Source organism: Medicago sativa, chromosome 7 (genome assembly GCF_051527215.1).
Source record: "Medicago sativa cultivar Bolivia chromosome 7, Bolivia_mono, whole genome shotgun sequence".
Lineage (NCBI taxonomy): Eukaryota > Viridiplantae > Streptophyta > Magnoliopsida > Fabales > Fabaceae > Medicago > Medicago sativa.
The window spans coordinates 11,392,414-11,409,745 of record NC_140755.1 but is presented as its reverse complement, the minus strand read 5'-3'; the positions used below and the strand labels follow the sequence as shown (position 1 = coordinate 11,409,745).

The following is a 17,332-nucleotide window of genomic DNA, read 5'->3' as shown; positions in this document are numbered from 1 at the left end:
TAGAGATTAATCTCTAGTTAGCATGTCCCAACCTTCTGTGCCACATCCATTTCTTATCATTCATTGACAGAAGGCAAATGACCTTCTGGTCAACCAGTTCAGAAAAGTTGATTTTATAGACATTTTCCACTCTCTTTCCCTTGAACACAATGGATTTGTCTTCCTTGTTGATTACAGTACAATTGGCTTTTTCAAATAACACATCATAACCATTGTCACAAAATTGAATGATGCTCAATACGTTATGTTCAAGCCCATCTACCAACCATACATTATTAATTGAGGTAGAGGAATTACCAATAGTTCATGTACCAATGATCTTTCCAGATTGGTTGCCTCCAAACTTCACATTTCCTCCTTCTTTCTTTGTTAAGTTGAGGAACATGGACTTCTCTCCTGTCATGTGTCTTGAGCAACCGCTGTCTAGGTACCATGATTTCTGCTTTGGCATTGCTCTTAGACATATCTGCATTTTTCACGAGTTTGGATTTAGGTACCCACTGTGCTATGGGTCCTGGAAGGTTAGTATTTGATGTTCTACTCTTCAGTTCTTATTCTTTAGGATGTGATTTAGGTTGCTTCTGATTAACCATCACCTTAGGTTTAACACCTTTTGGTTTTCGTACTTTAGAAGCAGATACTGTTTTGTCCTTCTGAACTCCAGACTTCAGGATCTTGAATTCTGGTTTCAACAGACTCTGAGGAACAGATTCTGATCTCTTCAGAATCCTGATCTTTGATGTCTTAGATCCAAAATTAGTCATAACCTTAGACTTAAGGTTCTTTGGCTTTGATGCAATCTCAGCTTTAGAGCCAGAAGCTTCAGGTTCTGACTGAACCACAACTTTACCTTTCACACCTTCAGGTACAAAAACTGTTTTCAATCCTTCCTTGATACATTCACAACAATCTTTGAGATTGGTTTCATTAGCTTTCACTTCTGAAAAACCAATTCATCTACCATTGTTCTTGTAAATGCTATAAATCATAGAAGCAACTCTGCTTCTGCTAATGCCAGACATGATAAAATCTTCAAGAGCAATCTCATGGTTGCTTAAAGGTTTTCCATTACACTTTTCTTGTAGCTTCTGACACAAGAACCTGAGCTTGTCTTCATAAGTTTTACAAATGAAGTCAAAACCTCTAAGTCCTTCTTCAGAAGCCTTCAGATCCAATAAAGTTGATTCTTGTTGTTTCATTAAATCAACATATTTTTCTTTTAAATCCTTCAACTCATTGGTTCTTACTTCAAAATGTGTAAGGAGTTCTTTAAGAGACTCAATCAACTCTTCTTTGGGAATTTTAGAATATACCTCATTTTCTTCTTATGTATCTGATTCTAATCCAGCTTCTGAAGTTACTGTAGCTACTAACCCAACAGCTATCTTTGCACCTTCATCAGCTTCCTCTTTATCAGATGCAGGTTCACTTTCTAAATCATCCCAGGTGGCCATCAAACTCTATTTAATCTGCTTCTTGAATTTGCTTGGTTTGAAAGTTGACTTCTTTGACTTGTCCTTTGACTTATCTTTCTGAAGATCAGGGCAATCAGCAATGAAATGTCCAGGCTTCTTGCAGTTGAAGCATCCCTTCTGATCTTCTTTCTTTGAGCTTCTGAAGTTACTCCTTCTGGTCAGAAACTTCCTATTCTTCTTAGCCAGATACTGCAGTCTGTTGGAGAGCATAGCCATCTCAGTAGCATCTTCTTCAGATTCAACTACTTTGAGAGCTTTTGATGACTTGCCTTTGGATGGAAGAGCTATTAATTTACTCTTCTTTGTAAACTCATGTTCATTAAGACTTAACTCATGAACTTTGAGAGAACTAACAAGATCTTCAACACTTAAAGTGTTTAAATCTTTAGCTTCCTCAATGGCAGTCACCTTTGGTCTCCATCTAGCAGGCAAACTTCTGAGTATCTTGCTCACATGATCAGAGGCAACATAGCTCTTCTTCAGTATTTGTAGTCCAGAGACTAGGGTTTGAAAGCTTGAGTACATCTCCTCAATAGTCTCATCATCCTTCATCTTGAACAACTCATACTGATGAACCAACATAAGGGCCTTTGCTTCTCTGACTTGCTTGTTGCCTTCATAGTTAGCACAAAGAGAAGCAAACATTGCTTTAGCAGTTGACTTGTCACTCATCTTCATGTACTCTGCTTAAGGAATAGCAGTGACAAGTGCTCCTCTGATAATATGATGCTTATTGTAGGTCTTCTTCTGAGCAGAAGTATGTTTCTTTCTTTCAACACCAGCTCTTTCTTCATCGACTAAGTCACCAACACCTTCTTCAAGTATGTCCCATAGTTCTTCATATAAACTCATGACATAGCTGTAGAAGTTGGTTTTCCACCAAGAAAATTCTTCAGGATCTCCATTGAACTTAGGAATCTTTCCTACACTGGATTTCTTGTTGTCACCATAATCATATAAAACAGTAGTATGATTATGACCAGATCCAGTGACAGAAGTATCACTAGACATGTTTTTCTTAGATCTTGGACTGTTACACTGTTAGATGTTATCAACAGAACCAAGGCTCTCATACCAATTGAAGGGGAGAAAAACACAAGAAGGGGGGTTGAATTGTGTTGGACGTTTCTTCGTTTTCTCTAAAACTCAGAACACTTAAGTTCAGAAACTGAAGGACAACCTCTCAAAAGGGTGATCAGGAGCGTATGCAGTGGAATAAAAACATAGAGAAAGGAAAGAAGAAGGACAAAAGCAATTATACATGTTCCTTCCACAAACCGGAACTAGTCTTGTCCCCCTTGCACTTCCAAGGAGAGTTCACTAAAATGTAATGTCAAATTACAACTGCTCACTGCTACAACTAGCAAGAGACTTCAAACTGCTCAAGCACACAAGCAAGAGACTTCTAATCAAACAAAATTACACAGAAAAATGTTTGAGGTTGAACACTTGATATACAATCAGAGGTGCTCACAATACAAAACAGATACATACTCTTAAGACTTTTGAAGTATTAAATCTTGAATCTTCAGCTTCTGGTAATTTTCAGCTTCTGATGAAGTCACTTCTGAACATGCTTCTGATGAACTTCAGCTTCTGATGATGTCATCACTTTAGGAGCGCTTTGTCTTCAGGAGCACTTCTTCAGGAGCACTTTTTCACTTCAGGAGCACTTCTCTTCAGATGCTTTAAGCTTCCTTTTTGTTGATTTCTAAGCTCACTTTTGTTCTTCAGAACCCATATATGATGTAAAAAATTTAACTATGGTCCTGTACACTTGAACAAATATTAGCTAGTCCAATTGACAATTTTTAATACCTTGTTATCATCAAAACTCTTAAGGTTTATTGTTAAACACATTTTGTTCCAACAACTATATGTCTATATTTTAACAATTTATACCAAAAACAATTATGAGCTCAATCTAACCCTAATTTCATTTACAATAGATTCTCATTCCAAATCATAATTTTTTTTTATATAATTTTAAAACTTATAATTTTTATGTCAAAATTATATTTTTTATTATAGATGCATAACCTGTGAACTCAGCCTGATCCAACCCGTTAACAACCAAATTGGTTCGATTCGAGTTTGATAGTGAAAATGGGGGTTGGTTTACAAACATGACCGTTGAAATTTGAATGGGTTTGGCCTAACGCAACCTATGTGCATCCCTACCAAGAAGGGATAAAATCTACTCATAGGTTTGCTAAGAGACGAGAAAGAAAGACAAAAGATTTGGATCAAGTAAAGTGTACTAAAGATGAAGAGGGTAAAGTTTTGCTTTAGCAAAGAGATATAAAGGAAAAATAGACGAATTATTTCCACAAATTATTTAATGAAGGTAATGAGATCTTACCAAACTCTGACGGGTTAGATATTAGAGAGGATGATCGAAGCTATAACTATTATCGTAAGATTCAAGAACACGAGGTAAAAGAATAATTGAAAAGAATGAGAAATGACAAGACGATTGGGCATGTGAACATGCTTACTGAAGAGTGGAAAAGTATTAGAGATAGAAGAATTTAGTGGCTCACCAAACTTGTTAACTAAATTATGAAATCAATGAAAATACCAGAAGAATGAAGAAAAAAACACTTTAATTTCGATCTATAAGAATATGGGGGATATACAAAAATTTGCATATTATAGGGGAATTAAACTTATGAGTTATATCATAATGTTATAGTAGAAAGCAATTGAACTAAGACAAAGTAAGGAGACTCGAGTTACTTAAAACCAGTTTGGTTTTATGCATGAGAGGTTGACCATGGAAGTGATCTACTTACTACGACATTTGATATAACGATATCAGATGAATAAAAACGAACTGATCTTAATTTTAATTAATTTTTATTAGGTGTATGATAGGGTGCCTGGATAGATTTTGTGGGAAGCACCAGAGAAGAAAGGAGTCAGTAATTCTTATTCGAGCTATCAAAGATATGTAAGAGGAAGCTTTGACTAGTGTGAAAACATATGATGTGGCGACCGACGATTTTCCCATAAGAATGGTATTGCACCAAGGGTCAACTCTAAGACCTTATTTTTTTACTTTGGTTTTGGATCTTCTTAAGAAATCTTATAAGAGTTAGTACTAAGATGTATACTTTTTGCAAATGATGTAGTCCTGTTTGAAGAGTAGTGGGATGAGTTTAATTTTAGGTTAGAGGCAAGCCTTAGAAGATTATACCTTAGTAGAATTGAGACAAACTATATGACATGTAATTTCAACAAAAGACAAAGTATTTCTTATTTAGAGGTGGAAGTTTGAGATCATATCATACCAAAGTTACCTAGTTAAAATATTTCAGGTCCATAGTACAAAATGATAAAGAAATAGAAGTAGATATAAATCATCAAATTCATGATGAATGGTTGAAATGGATAAGAGCATTATGTGTTTTATGTGATACGAAAGTACCACTCAAGTTGAAGGGAAAATTTTATCGGATAGCTGTAAGACGGGTGATGTTGTAGGAACATAGTGTTCGGTAGTGAGAAACCAACTTGAAAATAAAATAATTGTAGAGGAAATTATGATGTTGTGTTGGATGTGTGGTAATTTCAGATATGATAGGATTAAAAATGACAATCATACTTATATCTAATCTTTGTTAACAATGCTAAATACCTTGCAAACCCTAAACCTAAGCATTTTGGGCGCCAATCAAGCAGGACCGTTTGATCAAATCAGCAAGCTAAGCATTAATCTCATCCTTTGATCTAATCTGATTGCATTTTACGTTAAATTCCCCATGCCTTTTACGTTCAACGCTTTTGGTTGTTGCTTTCCCCATTCCATGATTGCATTTAATGTTGTTATTGATTCCAAAGCCTTTGATATGATACCAATGTATAGGTATCATTTCCATGATACATGATGAATGAATCTGAACGTGTATATATACCATACCATGGAATCACATGAATCACATCTCATTCTTTTTCAAATTCAATCGAATCCCATGGCAAATAATGGAATCCAGGCGCTGCTTGCCTACCATGATTTGATAGGTATAAGTCTTCCATCCTTTGATATTGTTGTTTCCAGTTTTGTACAAATCACTTATGTTGCTTTTTTGTTGTTTTTTTTAACAGCACCTCTGATAGATGTCATACTTCTTGACTATAAACAAAACCGTTTGAGTCTTTCAAAATCTTCCTTCTTACTTTTCCAAAATCATCCTTCTTGACATTTTTATCTAATCTCTCTAAGGTGAGAGAGAGAGTAAGACGAGAGAGAGAGAGAGACTCAGAAGATGTCATCGCATGGGATAGATCCACGTCAGCCATCATCGGCGAAGCCGTACGTACCACCAGTGATAGCTCCACAAGATCTTCCGATCGATTACGCCAGTTTCATCGCTGTCTTATTCGGCGTTATGTTCAGGTATAAGCTGGGTTCGTGGTTGGCTCTCATATTTTGTGCTCAATCCATTGTTAATATGAGGAATGTTGAAAATGATCTTAAACAAGTTATGATGGCTATGATGTTTTCTTTAATGGGATTGATGACAAACTACTTTGGGCCTCTAAGACGGCAAGAAAAGTTGAGATCTCAAGTTCTTGAGATGAAAAATTACCTTTTTTTGAGCCTTTTCAGGATTAGATCAACAAGCGCAAGATGGAATTTAGAGTAACTCAGTGTCTGTGATTTCTAATTCGTTGTATTAAATATGCTTCTAAAACTGCATATCTGTCAATTTGGACAATTTGTTTGATGTTATAAACTTTGAAATTTAGAGTAACTCGGTGTCTGTGATTTATAACATTTTGTTTGATGTTATAAACTTTGAAAGTATGTTATAAACTTTTCACAATGGTGTTTTGGATGATTTCAATTCTGTTTTGTCTGTTTTTATTTTGAGTTTGCGGACCGGCAAGTTTTTGTTTAAGAGATATGCCAGATTTTGTATTGATTGATATGTATGCACTTGATTATCTAAGTACCTCTCCCTTTATTTTCAATGAAATTTCTTTTTTGTGTCCCATTATTGTGTACAAGTATCCTTTATGATATATAATTCATCTGCGATAGTGTTTAAGGAGGTAGTGTTTGGGCTTCTTTGGGTTGGTTGTGGCTGCTGCTACTGTCGGCAGCTGCTGATGTTACCTGCTGGTGCTGTGTTTCGGCTGCTGGTGCCGTGCCTGTTTGAGGAGTAGCTGAGTTTTGGATGCTGTTTTGGGCTAGCAGCTGTAGTTGTTATGCTGGCTTCATGTTTTTCTCTTTTCTGTTTGCTGTCATGCCTTTATCAAAACCAGCTAACATAACTATTACTTTTTTATTACTACTATATTCGAAAATGTAGTTTATTGGTTTATTACGCTTCAAATGTATCAGCACCACTTCAAATGTAGTTTATAAGGAGATATTCGAAAATGTGTGACCCAATATTTGTACGCCCTTAAATACTTTTTATGTTTATTTATTTTATTTTTTATGTAATGAATAATATCAGAACTTTTTTAGCTTCTCCATTTTTAATGTCCCGGGCGGTAGCACGGGGAAAAGATCTAGTAATATATATATATATATATATATATATATATATATATATATATAGGGTTATGATAGAAGACACCTTTTATGAAGGTGTCTTTTATCAAGTTACTCTATGAGCATTTGCGAAAAGACACCAACTTACTTTTATGAAGGTGTCTTTTAGCAAAGTTATAACTAAAAAGTGAAAATCACACCTTAAGGTGTGACTTGTTAAAAGACACCACCAAAGGGTGGCTTGTAACAAAACCCATATATATATTTTAATAAATGTTTTACCAAATCAGAAGAATTGTTAAGTTACCCGACCAAAATTTAAGAATCAATAGTAAACAAGACAGTGACATACAGAATTAAACAAATCTTCTCTCTAGAGCATGGTAGTGCCAAATTTGTCTATAAAAAACACAACAATTAACTTGAGGGAATCAAACACTCACAAACACCATCAAAGAATCACAAAAAGTGTAAGCCAAAAAAACAAACATGAGTTCCTATTCCAATGACAAAGTGAACCATGTTGTGGAAACTCACATCCCACAAATAGATGACAATGAGACACTCTCTGCCATGGTACTAGGTGCCAATTTGGTTTTCCCTGCAGTTCTTAATGCTGCAATTCAACTCAACTTGTTTGAAATCATTGGTGATGGATTCATGTCAGCCATTGAAATTGCTTCAAAGTTACCAACTCAACACTCTGATTTGCCAAATCGGCTTGACCGTATGTTACGCTTGCTAGCAAGCTACTCTCTTCTGTCTATTTCTACTCGGACCAATGATGATGGCAGCATTGTGAGAGTTTTTGCAATCACACCTTCTGGTAAATACTTTTGCTATGATGAAAATAGTGATCATGGTTATCTTGGCTCGTTCACGTCATTTATGTGTCACCCTGCTTTGATAGGGTTGTGGTAAGTGATTCTACCTTAGCCTTACCTTGCTTAATTAACAATTTCATTTACAATCCAATGATTTTAGAATTTTGTAAAAGTTACATGAATGATTTATAAGATTTAAACTTGCAATTCATGGTCAAATTTCTAAAAAAATTATGAGTAAAACGATATTAAACAATGTAACGTTGATATAATATTACATCGGTATAATAATTTGATATCTCTCATATACCCACACATACATACACACAAAAATAATACATACAATTTCTTCAATTTTGTATAGGTAAGTCTTACTGGCTAATTGATTATTAGGAATAGTGGATGCTTGCTTGAGCACTCATTATTTAAATATATCTCTTCTAGAAAACATCAAATCAATATTGAGACCAAGCAAATTGTTATCAAACTATATCCTCCATCCGTTTTAAAATACATGTCGCATTTTTACAATGTTCATTATTCACATGACTTACTTTAACTTTACTTTTTAACTAACATATAAATACAAATGTTAATTAGCATGTAAGATGTTGTTTGATTTGTTTCGATAAATATTTTTAAAATATTAAATTTTTCTAATTTTTTTAAATAATTAAAATCTTAACGGTCAAAGTTGTGCATTGACATGTGTGAAGTGGTTGATTGAGATATGTATTTTGAAACGGATAAAATATATTATTGTAAATTTGAATATAACGCTTTCAGCGTTGTTTGACTACTTTTAATTATTTAATACATTCTATAACGTCTAATTAAACGGACAATATCATTAATGTTAGATACTTAAACTTAGCATCTTCATCTGGATTTAAACTTGAGACTTCACGTTTGTTTGTTAGAATCTACGATGGAGTTACAAAATATCAATTTCGCTAGTGTTAGTCAAGTATAATTTTTTTTAAGAAGTCAAATTAACACACCGAAATTGAAGTTAAAAAAAATCAAACCACATGAGTTTTTTTTGTTGATATTAAAGATAAATTCATTAATGAAAGTCTGGCAATAAATCACAAGCCAAGACTGCTGAAATACAAAGCGGAGTTTCTTCGATCCATATACAATCTAAATTCTTAAGAGCATATTTAGCTAAATAACGAGCAGCTTGGTTGGCTTCACGCCTAACATGCAAAAAATTTAAACTACGAAAACTACCCTTCAAACTAATACATTCTCAAATAATAGAGCCAACATAGTTTGGAGATTGTTTCTTTCAAAAAAAAAAATAGTTTGGAGATTGTTAGTGAGCGTTCAACGCTAAAACCACATTAGAAGCATCTGATTCTGCTATAAGATTCAGAAAAGACATGTTTTTCGCAAATTCTAAACCCTCCCGCATAGCTAAAGCTTCTGCAACCTCTGAATTTGGTAATGAAAAGACTTGTCAGGAACTAGCACCAATGACAACACCTTCGTTATCTCTCACAACAACCCCAATACCCCACTTATCACCTTCTATCTGACATGCTGCATCAACATTAAGCTTATACAAACCACTAAAAGGAGGTGTCCAATGAACATCAGATATTGCCAAAATTGGACCTTCTCTTAGTGTCTCCATCAACACCATACTTGCACTCTTAAAATTCACAATAGATTTTTGTATCTTCTGAACAGTGGTAGCTACATCAACATCAGTCCCCTCAAAACATTTCTTATTTCTAGCACACCATATCTCTTAACACAAGGCCAAAACATGGTCTATAATATCCTCGTCGGCATCAATAATATTTTCCTCCAACCACTTATGAAAAGGTACGTACCTAGAATCATGCGAATCAAATACCACATCTAAAGAGGAAGCAAACCATATATGCTTTGACCATTGACACTTCATAAAGAGGTGTGAAATTGTTTCATTATGTTGCCCACAAAGAACACACAATGAATCACTGTTTATTCCTTTTTTAAAAAGTTCATTTTGTACTGGTAGTTTTTCATGTAGAATCCTCCAAGAAAAATCAAACCAGAGGAGTTAATTACTCAATTAGTCGATACAGTTAAGTTCTATAATTAGGACTAGTGTATACACATTTAAACTATCTTTTATTGATCAATATATACTTTCTACCTCTCTTATCAGTATGATAGTTGACCCTCTTGTCCATGATTTTTCATCGTATAATGATTAAATTTGTTTAGCATAATTTACATATAATTATGCATTCTAGAATATCACTCTTAAATTTTAGACCAAAATTAACTTTCTATCACGGCAAATAAAAAATAAAAAATCAACTAATAGGATTTCCATTAATAGTTAAATTATTACTTGAGGTGTAAACTAATTAAATTCAATTTTATAATTTGTTTATAGGTTAAATTTCAAGGAAGCAGTAGTTGACCCAGAGATTGACCTATTCAAGAGAGTTAATGGAATAACTAAGTATGAGTACATGGGGAAAGATCCACAAGTAAACCAAATATTCAACAAATCAATGACTAATGGAACCAAAATTCACATGAAAAAAATCCTTGAAATATACAAAGGATACGAGGGAGTATCAACTTTGGTTGATGTTGGAGGTGGAAATGGACAAACTCTCAAAATGATTATTGAAAAATATCCATCAATTAAGGGAATCAATTTTGACCTTCCTCAAGTGATTGCAAATGCATCACCCATTCCAGGTACTCTATTTCTTGAAATTACTTGGTTTTATGTGAAGCAATTAATTAATTTGATATCATCTAAAAGGCTAATTTATGTGAGTAAAAAAAATAGTTTAAATTTATAAAATTGAGAAAATCCAATATTGATTTTTTTTTCGTGTTTAGATTAACAAAAAGAGTTTATTTTAGTATTTCTCTGACGCTGAAGATAAAGTACATAATGTGTGTGAGTGGTAACAATTCGAGAAAGTAACTTTACTATTTGGTATTGTAGGTAAAAGGTAGACAACCAGTTTTACAATTCTTGTTTAAGTAACTTTACTATTTGGTATTGTAGGTAAAAGGTAGACAACCAGTTTTACAATTCTTGTTTGATTGCTCAAAATTCAATGTGATGATTCCCAAATATTTTAGGGCTCCCTTCATGACTAATATATTGTACCAATTTTTCTCTAAGATATCAAAGAATCATCCTTATTATATGACCAAGAAACTAACTAAAATGAGTAAATATTTCGTAAGAACTAAAATTAAATTTTACAAATTTTTTAATATGAATCTAAAAAAGTGTGTCCAAATTTTATAATATGAATCTAAAAAGGAAAAGAGATGTGATATATATTTTACTAAAATTAGTGAGGGTTTACCATTGAAGCTTCTTTTGTGGTCAATACATATTAGAACAACATTCAAACTGATAACCCTAGTTCAACGATTATTTTAACACTCCCAAGATTATTATTAATTGAAAATTGACAAATTTCATTTAGGGATTGAGCATGTTGGAGGAAGCATGTTTGAAAGTATTCCACTAGGAGATGCCATAATGCTTAAGGTTGGTATCTACTCCCTCTGTTCCAAATTATATGTCATTCTAGTATAATTTGTCAATAAATATCATCGATTCTCATTAAAATAGTGCTTACTGGAGTATTTTGTATCCCTATTTCCTTGTTCTATAGGCTGTATGTCATAATTGGTCGGATGAAAAATGCATAGAAATTTTTAGCAATTGTCACAAAGCTTTGCCTCAAAATGGAAAGGTCATTCTTGTGGAACTTGCACTATCAGAATGTCCAGAAGCAACAAATGCATCTCGAATCATTTCAATTGTGGATAATATCATGTTCATTAATGCTGGTGGAAAAGAAAGAACTGCTAAAGAATATGAAATTTTGGCTCAACAATCTGGATTTTCAAGACTTGAAGTTGTTTGTTGTGCTTTCTCCGTTATTGGAGTGATGGAAATTTATAAATAAATAGGTTATATCATCAGTTTCCTTGTTTTTTCTGGATGAATAAGTCATGATATCTATATAGTGATATGACATTTTAATATTGATGTTTTGATCCTTTTCAATAAAATGTTGATGTTTGTTATTTAACTTTCATGTTTCTTGAATCACTGTTGTACACCACTTTTTTAAATATGATGTCTTGATATTTAAATATGATATTTCTAGAAGAATATGTCATATCTATATTTGCTAAAAAAAAAAAAAAGTCATATCTATATAATGGTCAGTAGGTTTTTTTTTTTTGAAGAAAGTAGGTTTTTTTTTTGTTAAAAATAAATGGGAGTAGATTGCTAAGTTATTTCTTAATATTTTTAGGTAAGTGTAAATTAACATCACACATATACCATGCAATGCGCGAGTTTGCAATTACCCTTGTAACATAAATACATAACCATTTATCAAAAAAATAGAAGAAAAAGATTAATTGTTAAGCTATCCAACTGAAATCAAAGAATTAATATTTAAACAAACAGTGACATAATGAATTAAACAAATTTTCTCTTTTGCCAAATTTGCCTATAAAAAATATAAAAACTTGATTGAAGTAAACACACACACCATCAAAGGATCAAAAAACTATAAGCCAAAGAAACAAACATGAGTTCCTATTCCAATGAGAAAGAAAACCATTTGATTGAATCTCACACCCCACTAATAGATGATAGTGATACCCTCTCAGATATGGTGCTAGGTGCCAATTTGGTGTTTCTTGCAGTTCTTAATGCTGCAATTCAACTCAACTTGTTTGAAATGATTGGTGATAGAGTCATGTCATCTTTTGAAATCGCTTCAAAGTTACCAACTCAACACTCTGATTTGCCAAATCGGCGAACGTATGTTGCGTTTGCTTGCAAGCTACTGTTGGAACATTGCTGTGAAGTTGGAAAGAAATTGGAAGGTTGGAAGATTAAACACTAAGTAATTAAACTTTGATCTAGTGTTGTGTGAATTAAAAAAATAGAATGTGGGGGTCCCAGATAAATTAGAACACACACATTAGTAGTGTTTAAATTGCGGTATTTAATTTTAAATACCCGATAATGATGAAAATAATAGTAATTATTATTTTTAATTCATGGATATCACTCCCCATAATTTTAGTTTATGTTGGTTGTGATAAGATTGAGAATCCAACTGAATTTCCTATTTTTCCTTCGTTAGTGGATTTGTTTCTTTTTGAACTTATCCGATTAGTTTATTACTTGAGCTGATATGTGAGTTGCTTAATTTTTAAGTTTACTTAATTCTTAAGTTTCTCCAAATTAGTTACAAACTCTCCCTATAAAAGGAGAGCTCACCTAGTTCAAAAATCACACCAAAGAGTTTCATTGAGTTGTCGGGAACTCTTTCTCTCTTCTCCCTTTCTTGACTTGTGTTGACGAGTCTTTCTTCTCTTCATCGCCTTTTTCTGTCCCTTCGGATTTAAGAGTGTTCTTAAGACCATAGTCCCTTTTCGGTTTAATGTCCCTTCGGAATTAAGAATGGTCTTAAAAACATAGTCCCTTCGATAATATAAGTCCCTTCGAAATAAAGAGTACTATTAAGATCATAGTCCCTTTTTGGAATAATAATGTCCCGTCGGAATTAAGGATGAATGATCTTAACGGTATATAAAATATTTCAATATTTTTCTATTTGAGGAGAAATGGTGGTATCACCATATTTGAGTGGTCGTAGTGCCATATTGATGTTTTGGAGAAATTAAAGTTAGAATGGTGGTAACACCATATTTGAGTGGTCTCAGCACCATAACAGAGTGGTAACAATACCATATTAAAGTGGTTTCAGTATTAAAAGTGGTCTTAGTACCATATTTGAGGGTGTAATTCTCGAACGGTTTTCTACAGTGCAGTAGTTAACCGCACAGTTGTAGTTGGGCTTGTTTTATCCTGGAGGCGGCGTGGTTGATAGTCTACCTTGCACAATTTTGGGTAGTGCCACGAAACGTCTTAAAGAGAGCGATCTGGTCGTGACTCAACCTAGTAATAACTTCGGTAGATAATAGAATTTGGAAATTCAAATACAACAATTTGGAAATCCAAAAACAACAGCTACTCTCTTATGTCTATTTCTACACGGACCAATGACGATGGTAGAATAGTGAGTGTTTATGGGATCACACCTTCCGGTAACTATTTATGTTATGATGAAAATAGTGATCATGGTTATCTTAGCTCGTTCACATCATTTGTGTCACCCTGCTTGATAGGGTTGTCGTAAGTGATTCACTCGGGTTCCTCTTATGCTCGAAAGAGCTTTTATGCTTGTTGCTGAGTTCTGGGAGCTGGCACTTGGATTTTCATTCTGTGTTGGCGGTCAATCTATTCGCCAATTTTAAACCTTAATGTTATTTGCAAATGCTCCCTTATTACTCTTTTTTGTAACTTTGTTTCGCGGCAGTACGCGGATTCGTTAGGTTGCGCCTTATGATGAGTGATTTTTTGTTATGATAGGTTAGGGTTGGTCCTATTGGTTATCAGGATGTATTCTGATTTATACCTGGGTCAGGTCTAATGTCATCTAGTCTCTGTACTTCTTTATTTTAATTAATCTAATTTTCATTTTGCTTAAAAAAATATTCATTTTTAATTAACGGATATAAACAATGTTTTTATATGGAACTATTGTAATTGTAACATATTTTAACCTCTACATTTTCATGAATATCAATTTATGATAAACTACAAATTTATCATTGGTTTTCTTAAAAAAAAATAAAAATTATTAGTTATGTTTTAATTCTTTTTTTTTTTTTTAAAGAAGTTGTGTTTTAATTCTCATATCGTTTTTACCTTAGTACTCGTAAACTTTCTTTTTACAAACTTAGACATATATGTTCTAGATTTTAAATATTTAAATGACATTTTTTTTAGAGGAAAAGATATTATTAGGGTTTTGTTTGCCCTTAAATTAATTCCTTTATTTGTTACTTTTTTTTGGTGGAAGTGGATTAAAGAATGTATTGGGATGGTTACAACATCGGTGTTGGTTAATGGATCACCGACAAATGAGTTCCCTTTGGGGAGGGGATTGAGACAAGGAGATTCTCTCTCGCCTTTCTTGTTTCTTTTGGCTGTTTGAGGGCTTTAATGTTTTGATGGAAGCTTTATCTATTAATAATATTTTTAATGGTTATAAGTTGGGCAGTCATGTTACGACGGTGGTATCACATCTACAATTTGCTGATGACACCTTAATATTATGTGAAAAATCATGGGCTAATATTAGAGCAATGCGAGCCATTTTATTGCTTTTTGAAGAGTTGTCTGGCTTAAAGGTGAATTGTTCAAAGAGTTCACTGGTTGGTGTGAATGTGCTTGGGTCGTGGTTGTCAGAAGTTGCTCTGGTTCTAAATTGTAAGGTTGGTGTTATGCCTTTTATGTACCTGTTACCTATTGGTGGGGATGCTCGCCGATTGGCTTTTTGGGAGCCTCTCATTAATCGAATTAACTCTAGACTGTCGGGTTGGAGATCGAGAAACTTTTTTTTGGGTGGTCATCTAGTTTTGCTGAAGTATTTCCTGTCGTCTCTGCCTCATTATGCTCTTTTTTTTGTGTGTGTGTGTGCGTGTGGGTGGGGGGGGGGGGGGGGTGCAGACCATAGGAAAATCATTTGGGTTGATTGGCATTCTATTTGTCGGAGTCAGGAGGTTGGAGGGTTGGGGGTAAGGAGAATTAAAGAATTTAATTTAGCTTTATTGCGAAAGTGGTGTTGGCGGTTGTTGGAGGATAGGCATAGTTTGTGGTCTAGGGTGTTGTCGGCGAGGTACGAAGTGGTTGGTGGCCGTTTGGGTGATGGGGGGACGTGATGTCTCTGCTTGGTGGAGGGACATCTCTCCTCTGCGTTCAGCTGGGTGGTTTCATAGTCATGTTAGTCGCCCTTTGGGTGACGGTAAAAATACGCTTTTTTGGATGGACATTTGGGTAGGCGAAGTGTCGTTACAGGACAGATTTAACAGGTTGTATGAACTGTCTATGTTGAAGGGGGGGTCAGTGTTTGACATGAGTACTTTAGGGTGGGGGTTAGGAGGGGAGGCGTGGGTTTGAAGGCGTAGGTTGTTTGCATGGGATGAAAAGGAGTTAAGGGATCTTAGGCTTTTACTCCAAGATGTAACTTTGCAGGTGTTCAGGGAAAATAGATGGAATTGGAGTTTGGAACCCATTATTATTTATTCTGTCTGTAGTGCATATAATTTCTTGAACGTACAGGTTTCTGTTGATCATGCGATGCCCGTGTCTTCTCTTTGGCATAAAGATGTTACTTTGAAGGTGGTGTTGTTCGCTTGACGCTTGTTTCGTGATCGCCTTCCTACCAAGAATAATTTACATCGTCGTAGAGTCATATATAATGATGCTCAAATTTGTGTTGGAGGGTGCGGTTTGAATGAAACATCAGCTCATTTAATTTTACATTGTAATTTTTACATTGTAATTTTTTTGGTTTGGTGTGGAACCACATTTTGCGGTGGATAGGTGTTGTCGCGGTATTGCCTCTCGAGGTAGCAGGTCGTTTTAATCAATTCAGTTTTTTAGGTGGTGCTGCTAAGTCGAGGCGTTCAATATTACTGGTTATCTGGTTTGCAACAGTGTGAAAAATATGGAAAGAAAGAAATAACAGAATTTTCAACGCAAAAGAATGCTTAGTTATGCAGGTAGTGGACAAGATTAAGTCGGTAACTTACATGTGGTTGAAGTTGAAATTTACCTCTCTTGCCTTTAGTTATCATGGTTGGTGGCTTAATATGTTCACTATTATAGGCATAGGCTAATTCTGGTGATCGTTGGTTTGGTTTTATGGGTTCAAGCAATAGCCTTGTAATTATTGTAATTATTGTTTATACCTTGTATTGACTTTGGTGTTTCTTCCTCGGCGCATCTTGCGCTAGGAAGGCCTTTCATTGTGGTAATATATCTCATTTTAGCTTCTTCGGAAAAAAAAAAGTTTCGAAAGTTTCAATTAGGTTTTTTTAGTTAGAAAGAATTCTCAAGTTAGTCCTTTAAGTTTCAGAAGTTTCAAATAGGTCTTTTTAGTTGATAAGCTATTTCACCGTTACCCCTGCTGTCAGTTAATAATTAATTGATGCTGATGTAGCCGTTAAGTTGTTGACTTGGATCAAAATGATGTCTTTTAAAAACTCAAGGGTGTCAAAACGTTACGTTTAATTATCACAAATGATCATTCTAGCACTATAAATGCCGTTTATAGTGCTAGAAAGACATTTGTTGTTGTAAATAGTTGTCTTTCTTGCACTATAAGTGATCGTTTGTGACCATGAAACATAGCGTTTTGACACCCTCGAGCTTTTAAAAGGCATCATTTTGGTCCAAGTCAACAACTTAACAGCTACATCAACATCAGTTAAACGGAGACTGACGGCAGGGGTAACAGTCAAATAGTTTATCAACTAAAAGTATCTATTTGAAACTTTTGAAACTTAAAGGACTAACATGAGAATTCTGTCAAACTAAAAGAACTTAATTGAAACTTTCGAAAAAGGACTAACATGATAATTCTGTCAAACGACCAAATAAAAGTGAT

General features: G+C 34.2%; 1 protein-coding gene and 2 pseudogenes across 2 annotated transcripts; 2 read left to right on the top strand and 1 right to left on the bottom strand.

Annotated features, from left to right (window-relative positions):
* Positions 1 to 1,460: 1,460 nt before the first annotated feature.
* Positions 1,461 to 2,327, bottom strand: LOC146904230 (uncharacterized; annotated as a pseudogene).
* A 2,778-nt stretch (positions 2,328 to 5,105) lies between these two features.
* On the top strand, positions 5,106 to 6,325 carry LOC146904229 (protein Asterix pseudogene; annotated as a pseudogene). Its single transcript, XR_015018248.1, has 2 exons — positions 5,106 to 5,498; positions 5,583 to 6,325. The product of XR_015018248.1 is annotated as a protein Asterix pseudogene (transcript).
* Positions 6,326 to 7,414: 1,089 nt separating this feature from the next.
* Positions 7,415 to 11,881, top strand: LOC146904228 (isoliquiritigenin 2'-O-methyltransferase-like). The gene is made up of 4 exons (XM_085728053.1): positions 7,415 to 7,898; positions 10,201 to 10,514; positions 11,267 to 11,331; positions 11,459 to 11,881. The coding sequence occupies exons 1-4, from the start codon at positions 7,471 to 7,473 to the stop codon at positions 11,753 to 11,755; spliced, it is 1,104 nt and encodes a 367-aa protein (XP_085584179.1). The 5' UTR covers positions 7,415 to 7,470; the 3' UTR covers positions 11,756 to 11,881.
* The last annotated feature ends 5,451 nt before the right edge of the window (positions 11,882 to 17,332 follow it).

What these genes read in the sequence shown, in the direction of transcription:
- LOC146904228 (XM_085728053.1), top strand. Translation starts at nt 7,471, where the DNA reads ATGAGTTCCTATTCCAATGACAAAGTGAACCATGTTGTGGAAACTCAC. An exon ending in AAATGCATCACCCATTCCAG is followed by an intron (nt 10,515 to 11,266) that starts GTACTCTATTTC and finishes AATTTCATTTAG; the next exon opens with GGATTGAGCATGTTGGAGGA. An exon ending in GAGATGCCATAATGCTTAAG is followed by an intron (nt 11,332 to 11,458) that starts GTTGGTATCTAC and finishes CTTGTTCTATAG; the next exon opens with GCTGTATGTCATAATTGGTC.